This window comes from Haliotis rufescens, unplaced genomic scaffold (genome assembly GCF_023055435.1).
Source record: "Haliotis rufescens isolate VD_foot unplaced genomic scaffold, xgHalRufe1.0.p SCAF_6, whole genome shotgun sequence".
In the NCBI taxonomy this organism is placed as follows: Eukaryota; Metazoa; Mollusca; class Gastropoda; order Lepetellida; family Haliotidae; genus Haliotis; species Haliotis rufescens.
The window spans coordinates 45449459-45460970 of record NW_025964334.1 but is presented as its reverse complement, the minus strand read 5'-3'; the positions used below and the strand labels follow the sequence as shown (position 1 = coordinate 45460970).

General features: G+C 43.5%; 1 protein-coding gene across 1 annotated transcript in view; it reads left to right on the top strand.

Annotated features, from left to right (window-relative positions):
- The first annotated feature begins 105 nt into the window (after positions 1-105).
- The window catches only part of LOC124142947 (uncharacterized protein KIAA2013 homolog), a 31468-nt gene continuing 20061 nt past the window's right edge, over positions 106-11512 (top strand). The window contains exons 1-5 of the mRNA XM_046511714.2: positions 106-294; positions 8788-8885; positions 9822-9944; positions 10825-10953; positions 11142-11200. Coding sequence (XP_046367670.1) covers positions 167-294; positions 8788-8885; positions 9822-9944; positions 10825-10953; positions 11142-11200 — 537 coding nt within the window. The 5' untranslated portion in view covers positions 106-166. The remainder of the gene's footprint in view (positions 295-8787; positions 8886-9821; positions 9945-10824; positions 10954-11141; positions 11201-11512) is intronic.

Genomic DNA, 11512 nt, shown 5'->3' with positions numbered 1-11512 from the left:
ATAATCTATATCGCTCTGCTGATAATTAAAAGTACCATTACCGTCACATTTTGAGTAAAATATATCATAAACAGGTCATATCTGGAATATTTATAGCGTCAAATGTGTCAAAACATCATTAACTGCGGTATGAAAATATGGCGGTGTGTCACTCAGAGTGTTGAGTATGAGGAATGGATCAGCTGTGTTAAATAGAATATTTTCTCGTAGATTCCCTGTATCCATATCAATACGGCAAATGTGGCTGCAAAACAGGATCCAGAGTTCACTGAATGCTCTATCCTCCTTGAGCAGGTAAGCAGCTGTCAACAGGCGACACCGACAAGAATTGTTGTCGTAGTGGACGGAGTTGCAACTTGTGTCGAAGTTGCAACGTGGATAGTGATGCCTGGTGTCATTGTCAGGTGATATTTGCTTCTTCGCCCATTTGCAATGCACCCGTCTTTCATAAATGGTAATTGCAGAAAATGTTACACGGCCTTGTTGCTGTAATGTATTGAGGCTAACAGGAACAGATCCAGCCCTAAGTCATTTTCCTCAGATGCGGAGTTAAATCGCTTTTAGTTTAGGACCCAATATGTGCAATCAAAATCATAAGGTTTCGCTGTGGCTAAAAAAAGAGGAATCCCACACTTTACCTGGCACACTTTTTTTCGGATTTCAGTTAACAATGCTTAGAGAATCGAGCTTGAGTTGCCAGCCTGGCTGAAGCTAAGATAATGAGTTACTCTAAGTAACCAACACTTTACCATGGGACCATGTGCGCTATCAACAATAATTAGTATTTGTTTGCCAAATGATCAGCACCCAATTGTTTACATTGATGCAAATGCACAAGCAAAACAGTTTTTGAACAGTATTAGTCTGTCAGTCAGTATATGTACAGTTGGATACGTTTTTTCAACCTGTTTGCAGAATAAGCCTTTTGACTGAGGTTGACCTGTCTCCTTTTATTCAAGAATACAGTAACCTTCAGTTGCAGAAGGAGAGATAAAATGCCCTTGTAAATGTAATGTTAAAGCAATGGGGCAATTTGGAAATTTGTACTAGCCTGGGCAAAGTGCTAGTGTTGGGTTCTCTCCTTTGGTATGTGAAATAAGATCCACAGCCTGCAAAGCCAATTGGCGCTAGAAAGCAAAAGCAACACCTGGTTAACTGCTGTTGTGAAAACAAAAACAACTGGGTAACATAAATGGACCCAGTTTGTCTTAATTGTCCCCTGGTCATCATTAGCAAAACCATACCCAGCAACCATGTCAACATGATCAACAACAACAAAACATGTATGTGATTATTGAGCTTCCTGATTATTTATTAACATATGTTTTTAGCATTCAACCAGCATAAGCATGATTAAATGGCCAGTACCAGGGCTCAATACTTTAAGTTGCAACAGGTGCATGCCGACACAAAATCTGTGATGCATCAGAAGACAAAACCAGGTTGCCACCTGGTCCAATAACTTTATCAAAGTTGAAACAGAAATGCATAAACTAGTCTAAATAAGTGAAATCTCAGATCCCTGATGTGTCATGAATTACACATAACACAGGGATTAGTCTCTCTCTCAACTGATACCCAAAACTAGCAGCCCCACTCCAGTTTAAAGGCCTCCCGGGTTCTACTTCTTCATGGTGGACTGGGCGTAGTGGTTCTGCTCCCTACCCTACCTCATCTCAAGCTACCTCCCAGGGTTTCAACCTGTTGGTCACAGCTACAGTCAAACGATTCTGTGGCAAAGACAACACAATTTGCAAGGTTGGTAGCAAAGCTTCGTTTGTATTGCTTGCAATAGCAATTAGTTGTTACCTGATGGAATGTTACTATTATAACTAACAGTACACTAGCACAGAATTACATGATTATTGATCCTGCAGTTCATTGGTCTGCTTTGAACTATATGATCCTTATTGCCTTCATGGTTTAATTATTATGACACGGACGTGATTTGGTTCAACGAAGTCACCGGTACTCTAAATTGTTTTGCATGCCTACCTCCATCAAAGAAGACTATGGGAGTCACGATATTTTCTGGTGGCCTATATGTTATACCATGACAAAGTTATCTCCCTTTGCATTACACACAATATCTCTTCAGTTTGTTTTTTTACCCCAAATGTGGTTGGTATCCTTGCAGTCGTTACATTCTATGTTGTGTAATGTGTATAGATTCTATGAGACTGTGATGTAATGGCATGATGTAGTGGGGCGGTTAGTTTGGGTATCAGGTGAGAGAGAGATGGCGTTTTACGGAGGGCTGAACCAATTGTGCATCTGTTTGTGTTATTGTCTGTTCAACAGTTGGGTCTGTTGATTGCACTGCACACTTCTATATGTTGAATAATTGTACAGATTGTTTCATCCTGTGTTCCCAGTGTAATTTCTACAGGGGATTGCAATGAGTCACACCAGAGAGGAATTACACGAAAATTACTTTAAAAAATCAGCAGTGATTTATAAGTAATTGAGGATAATTCTTCTCTGGGGTGCTGCCCACCCAGCTTTACCTCATACCCTGCCCCACCATACATCCCCCTACCCCTCCATACACCCCCGTATACCCCCTACCCCTCAGTACATCCCCTACCCAACCATACACCCCCCCTACCCCACATATATACACACACCTACCCCACATACACACCCTACTCAACCATACACCATGTACACCCTCATACACACCACTACCCCACCATACATCCCCATACACACGCCTACCCCACCATACACCCCCTACCCCACCAAAAACACCAACCCCACCATACACCCCCCTACCCCGCCATACACACCCTACCCCAAAATAAACACCTACCCCACCATACACCTCCATACACCCCCTACCCCACTATACACCCCTATACACCCCCTACCCTACCACACACACCCCTACCCCACCCTACACACCCTACTCCACCATACACCCCCCTACCCCACCACACACACCCTACCCCACCATACACACCCTATCCCACCATACACCCCCTACCCCACCATACACACCCCTACCCCACATACACACTCTACCGCACCATACACCCCCTACCCAACCATACACACCCCTACCCCACCAGACACCCCCTACCCAACCATACACCCCCTACCCCACCATACACCCCCCTACCCGACCATACACCCCCTACCCCACCATACACACCCCTACCCCACCATACACCCCCCTTCCCTAACCATACACTCCCCTACCCCACCATATACACCCTACCCCACCATACACCCCCGTACCCCACATACACACAACTACCCCACCATACACCCCCATACATACCCCTACCCCAGTATACACCCTACCCCACCAAAAACACCAACCCCACCATAACCCCTCTACCCCACCATACACACCCTACCCCACCATAAACACCTACCCCACCATAAACACCTACCCCACCATACACACCCCTACCCCACATACACACTCTACCGCACCATACACCCCCTACCCCATCATACACACCCCTACCCCACCAGACACCCCCTACCCAACCATACACCCCCTACCCCACCATACACCCCCCTACCCGACCATACACCCCCTACCCCACCATACACACCCCTACCCCACCATACACCCCCCTTCCCTAACCATACACTCCCCTACCCCACCATATACACCCTACCCCACCATACACCCCCGTACCCCACATACACACAACTACCCCACCATACACCCCCATACATACCCCTACCCCAGTATACACCCTACCCCACCAAAAACACCAACCCCACCATAACCCCTCTACACCACAATACACACCCTACCCCACCATAAACACCTACCCCACCATAAGCACCTACCCCACCATACACACCCTACCCCACCATACACCCCCTACCCCACTAAACACCCCTATACACCCCCTTACACCCCCTACCCCAACCTACACAACCTACTCCACCATACATCCCCCTACCCCACCATACACCCCCCTACCCCACCAAACACCCCCTACCCCACCATACACACCCCTACCCAACCATACACACCCCTACCCAACCATACACACCCCTACCCCACCATAAACCCCCCTACCCAACCATACACCCCCTACCCCACCATACACACCCTTACCCCACCATACACCCACTACCCCACAATACACACCCTTACCCCACCATAAACCCCCTACACCGCCATACATACCCCTACCCCACCATACACCCCCCTACCCAACCATACACACCCTTAACCCACCATACATACCCTTACCCCACCATACATCCCCCTACCCCACCCTACACCCCCTACCCCACCCTACACACCCCTACCCCACCATACACACCCCTACCCCACCATACACACCCTTAACCCACCATACACCCCTACCCAACCATACACCCCCCTACACCACCATACACACCCGTACCCAACCATACACACCCTTAACCCACCATACATACCCTTACCCCACCATACATCCCCCTACCCCACCCTACACCCCCTACCCCACCATACACACCCTTAACCCACCATACACCCCTACCCAACCATACACCCCCCTACCCCACCATACACCCCCCTACCCAACCATACACACCCTTAACCCACCATACATACCCTTACCCCACCATACATCCGCCTAGCCCACCCTACACCCCCTACCCCACCATACACACCCCTACCCCACCATACACACCCCTACCCCACCATACACACCCTTAACCCACCATACACCCTTACCCCACCATACACCCCCCTACCCCACCATACACCCCCCTACCCCACCCTACACACCCCTACCCCACCATACACCCCCCTAACCAACCATACACCCCCTATTCCACCATACACCCCCTACCCGACCATACACCCCCTACCCCACCATAAACACCCCTACCGCACCATACACCCCCCTACCCAACCATACACCCCTCTATCCAACCATACACCCCCTACCCCACCATATACCCCCCTACCCCACCATACACCCCCCTACCCCACATACACACCACTACCCCACCATACACCCTCATACACACCCCTATCCCAGCATACACCCCCTACCCCCCCCCCCCCCCCCCCATAAACACCTACCCTACCATAGACACCCTACCCCACCACACACCCCCTACCAGTGAGGTTTATCAACACCTCTGTAGCCTCGTGGTACACTCACTGGGCTACAGATATGAAGGTTGCGAGTTCGACCCTCGGGAATTGAAGAAAACATTTGTCATTTGATTTTACATTTCATTACATGTTACAATCTGAACGGAAGTTATATTAATAAAATACCCAGGACATTATATAAAATCCCAATATCACAATAGGTCTTAATGCCTATAGAAAGAAGTCTCTTACTTAATAGCGATCCCAATGAATAGGTTTATAATTTTGGATAAGTACCAGAAGTTAATTGAATATTGTCTGCACAGGATCACATAGTACCTACAATGAAACTTAAAGTAGGGAAGTACACACACAGGAGTCTGATGATAATGTCACTAAGTTGGGTGTTTTAAGTCTTTTGTATTAATATCACTATTAAAACAGGTCTGTCATAAGGAAAGAATATAAGAATTGAAATGCAATGAGTCACCCCAGAAAAGAATATATCCCAACTTTTATCGGTGATTTAGACACATGTTAGAAACACCCAGTCTCTTAACAAACATAAAGGTTATTGGAAGGTTTATTACTGATGTCATGTATAAGAAGTTTGACATGTCACTGTGCAATATGGCTGGACACTCACAGGACCCTTAAAATACTCATTTGAATATTTGGATCCCTCTGGACCACCAGTTTCATAAGCATGGGTACAACCTTGAGTGAGAGTATACTTACATGATATTGATCAACTTGATAACACTCCAAATTTGTAAAAACACATAAACAGACCTGAGAGATACGTGTAAATCTATGCAATATTTTGTAACTGACTAAAGGTAATACTGATATTTTGTTTCTGGCAATTGTAGTACAATTAAGATACGATAAAGATATATAGAATACTAAACCAGCTCCTGTGTAATACCAATTTTATGAAACGAATGAATAGTTCTAGTATCTGGCGAGCGGAAGCGAGTCAGATACCATGGATACCAGAACTATTCAAATGTTTCATGAAATTGGTGTTACACAGGAGCAGGTTTATTATTATACTTATAACTTGCCTTTTATAAAAAAAATAAATTCTTTCACTGTCGTGTGTGAATATGCAGACATCTACTCAATCCACAGTCAGTGTGCGAGCTTAGCCTCAATTTTGTAATTGATATCTTTTCCCGTAAAAACCAAGCCTCGTTCTCAAGTGCGACCTACAAACAGTAAATACAATTTGCTAGCAGATGACATATTCACTTTATAGTCTGTGTCAACTGGAGTTTTTAAACAGAGGTTTCTACTGAAACAACGTTTTTGTACTTTTATTAGCTTTCCATGTTACAAAATATATTCACTGGATATTAATGCTTTTCACCTGGATAATAAGGTTTATTCATTTCATGATGAGGATCATCTTTTTTAAAATTGTCCCAACTGTATGCATACCTGACAAGGACGACATTGGCTACCATTACGATACGATGTCTTACATTTTTCTCAGGAGGAATGCCATTATTTTTTCTTTTGTTTCTATTTTTTCTGACTTGTTGGATGGCATAAATGCACATATATTCACAAGATGCAAAATTCTACTAGCGTTTAAACTTCTATATAATATTAATGCATACACAAGCCTTATTGGTATAAATGTACTCTTGATATTTTCCACTTGAACATTCATTAGTTATAGAGGTGCCAGAATTCCAATATGTTCATACCTTACTTGACAAATCTCCAGTGGTGTCACTTGGAAGTCGCATCATGATAAATAGTTAGTAAGAGACTGGTATTCCAAGTGAGTTCCAAGAAAATAACAGTTGAAACACACAATTTAGCCATGACCGAGCATAAAAATGCAATAGCCAAGGTATAATCCAAAAGTAATCGTCCACCACAACAGTAAAAGTAGTATACTGCTACAGCAGACGATAGGTTTGAGCCAATCATTTTACTGATAGAGGTCACGTGACTAAAATCTTGACTACTTCCGGTGGTGTGAAGGGTTACTTTCCCTAATTAAAACTAACAAACCAATACATATTTGAGATTTAAGTTCTGATTTATTTAAGTGCAAATGTCTGTTCAGTGTGATAACACTGACAAACTATGTCCAGACAGCTTAAGACAGAAAGAACCAAATGTCAAACACCACAACCTGTAAACCATCAGTTTAGACCCCTGACACACAAATTAGTCCCTCAATGACATATCAGTCAACTCAAATTTAAACAAACGGTGTTAAACTGCCCTAAAGTAACATATCTGTCACTAGAATGTGATGCTATCAGTAAGATGCCAGATGTATTTATGTTTCTGGCCGCTCTGTGTGGGACTTCTTGGTCACTTCGAGGGGGAAACTGGGGACTGTCTTTTATCCAATTAAAAACATGTTTACATTTGTAGCTCCTCCTGTTTTAAGTTGGATATAGTAAGCTTAGTGATCAGTGATTGCAGGAAACATAGGAAATGGCCCCTCCTCCCTTTAAGATAGATGGAACCCATATTTTTGTGAATGACTTCTACCCTGTGAGAGAATATTTTGAGGTCACGTGACTTCAATAAACATGTTCTCACAGCCTCTACAGTGCATGGATGGGTTATATTTAGGTATTATTTTGGTAAATTGACATATGTGGAAATGGGAAATATATGAAAACATTACATGTACATATAGGATTTGTAATAAAAGGTTTATATGAGGTAGGTGTAGAGCCCAGGATTTTTCACTTCCTGTGACAGGGGCTGTGACGTCACTATGGGGCCTTTAGCATTGAATCTATTTATAACCTGTGTGAAAGCGAGGCTTGGTTTTCATCTATAAGCGGTAACACAGGCTGAGCTCGCACACTGAGTGTACTCCAATTGAGTTTAACAGAATAATACTTCAGACACGTCAAAAGATGATACTTGCTAATTTAATATCATACAACGGCCAACCTTTAGAATTCAAGGGTCCGTTCCACAAAGCTATCGTAGCACTAACTTTATGTAACAAATATTATATTTGGGATAATTTATTTATCTTTATATTTATGTATTCATAGCACTAACTTTATCATGACTCCCATACTTTAACATAGACTTATGACTGCCGTTGCACTATGTTCACCATGTGGAATGGGGCCCTGCGCCACAAGGTTTACAATCATGTCACAATGCCCTATGATGTGATTTGTGAAATTTGTTGCAAGAGCCACCAGCCATGTGACTTCAGCCTAGCTGCAGAGTTGCTGGGGTCATTGAGTGTGCATAAGCTCCTCTCAGTGATCTATCATCTCTTCATGCAATGTCATTGAAAAAGCCCAGGGATGTTGGGAGTTTACAATATTTGTTACTGTTAGTGAAACTTGTTCCCGCAGTACATAAGCGCACACTTTGGTATTACACAATGTGTTATACAGCTGTATTTATCCAAAACATAATACATATATAAAGGGGATTAACCAAATACAACGAGACATTTAAAACATCGACCTGACATGGAACGTACAGCATTCAGAGCATAAAAGGTTTACAATTAAACAAAACAAATGATGCAAATATTGGGTAATGAAGGTAATATACATGATATACACAAGGATTACATTTGTTTAAAAGTGATATTCTACCTGGAAAAAGCTGATCATTTAGATTTAACTTTCAGAATGAGTTATCTTCATCCAGATGGTAGAGCAGAATAACTGTAGTTTAAAAATTACTTAAATGAATAAACGGCATTCTCACTGCAGATCTCGGAAGATAATCCTGCTTGTTCTGGTGTTATTGCTGCTGGTCTACTATCTGGTACCAACACTCTTCAACTTAACCTCACCCAAGATCCATCTAGGTTTGTACCAACACTCTTCTACTTAACCTCACCCAAGATCCATCAAGGTACGTACCAACACTCTTCTACTTAACCTCACCCAAGATCCATCTAGGTACGTACCAACACTCTTCCACCTCACCCCACCCAAGATACAGCTCGGTATGTACCAACACTCTTCCACCTCACACCACCCAAGATACAGCTAGGTATGTACCAACACTCTTCCACCTCACCCCACCTAAGATACAGCTCGGTATGTACCAACACTCTTCCACCTCACACCACCAAAGATACAGCTAGGTATGTACCAACACTCTTCCACCTCACACCACCTAAGATACAGCTAGGTATGTACCAACACTCTTCTACTTAACCTCACCCAAGATCCATCTAGGTACGTACCAACACTCTTCCACCTCACACCACCCAAGATACAGCTAGGTACGTACCAACACTCTTCCACCTCACACCACCCAAGATACAGCTCGGTATGTACCAACACTCTTCCATCTCAGGGGCAGTCGGGTAGCCTAGTGGTTAAAGCGTTCGCTCGTCACGCCGAAGACCCGGGTTCGAATCCCGACATGGGTACAATGTGTGAAGCCCATTTTCTGGTGTCCCCCGCCGTGATATTGCTGGAATATTGCTAAAAGTGGCGTAAAACCATACTCACTCACTCACTCACTCTTCCATCTCACCCCTCCAAAGATACAGCTAGGTATGTACCAACACTCCTCCATCTCACCCCACCCCACCTAAGATACAGCTCGGTATGTACCAACACTCTTCCACCTCACCCCACCTAAGATACAGCTAGGTATGTACCAACTCTCTCCCACCTCACCCCACCTAAGATACAGCTAGGTATGTACCAACTCTCTTCCACCTCACCCCACATCAATCTGGGGATAAACCATCTTGGGATCTCCTTCACCACACTTCTCTTGGTTTTAGCTCTGGAGGACTGTTTAGAAGAGAAAATCCACAAATCCTTTTTCAAGTCCTCTGAGTCCTTGGATGTAGTGATCAACCACAGGCCCCTGCTGCCGGGGGAGACGGCATATCCCATCTATGTTGGTAAGAAGGCAGTTGACAGTGTAGGATTCTTCCCGCTGTCCTTTCATGGGTGAAATGCCTGTCAAATGTTGTGGTCAGCATTAGGTTATTGTGGTTGCCAGTTACCATGGTTACTTTTGTACTTTGATACATTGTACCAACAACAATCACTGAAAGCACATGAAAAATTAATTCTTCCTAAACATTTGTCTTTGTTGATTTGGTTAACTGTGGTTCAACTGTAATGATCAGTTTTAACAAGGATCACAACATCGTGTTGTCTTGTGATATGTTACCACAGTGTTTTCACAGTTAGTAATTGTGGTGTCTGGGTTTTACTAAAGGCCAGATTCTAAGAGAAGACATGGATTAGGTAAACTGAGTGAAGGAACGCTGCTACCACATTGTTATTTGTAACATCTGTAGTGACATTGCCAATTATGTAGACATGCTTCATCAGGTGTTAGTGGATTTGACCAGTGACTTTTCTGTTTGTGAATTCCAGTTTTAAATAAATGTATGGTATCACGTAAAATGTAAGTTGGTGCTCAGTCATCGTAGTGTGCTGTAAAAATGTCATGGGCGAGAACAGTGAAAAGAAAGAATTAAAACGAATATTGGTAACATGTTTTGTATCTGTATCTCGAATCACTTGATATCTTCAACCTGGAGGGTTTGTCCCTTCAAGTTCCTGGTAGAGGCATTCTACTGTATATTACGTGTCACTGACAGCAATCAAAGCCAGGCCACCTAACTGAGAATCAGCAACATTTATGTCATCACTCTTGCCACAGATAGTTATGTACAACTTCTACCAATATTTTAGTTTAACAACGCAGTGAAGTCAAATACTGGTTGATGTCAGATGGACAGTAATGTTTCAGTACTTTCTTCAAAACAGGCAATGGTAAGGTAGCGGCAGCATTTGACTCACAGAATGGACTCTTTATCCGTTTGAACAGAGCTCTGTCTCTGCCGGTCAAGTTCTACCCAGTTGTTCAAACTCAGGTTGATGGAGAACCATCGAGAGGTGAGTTATGTAACTTGTATTGATTCCCCCTGTTGTAGAGATATCTCCATGATGACATGAACATGTATAATGTAGCCACTACCATTATCATCCTCCTCATCATATCCATCACATCCAATGCAAAGATTAAATTCGAATGGAAATGTTATCAGTGGTATGTCACAAGAACATATAACACTCTGTTACAGAGGCATTCGCTGTGGATATGAAGGCAGGGGTGGCCTACCGGATGCAGACAGTGAAGAGGGTGAGAGATTACACACTAACTAACATCTGACAAAGGTCCATCTGTCAGGAAGCTGAAAACACTTCGCTTTATTTTAAATCAGTTGTACAAGAAACTTTAGGTGGTGGGTGGAAGGTTACTCCATGTTAACCTGTCTATTAAATGCTAAGGCAGCCACTTGTGACTGATCATGTAAACACAGGGGTACCTCTTATGACTGATCATGTAAAGCAGGGTTGCTACAAGTGACTGATCATGTAAAGCAGGGTTGCTACAAGTGAATGATCATGTAAAGCAGGGGTGCTACAAGTGTCTGATCATGTAAAGCAGGGT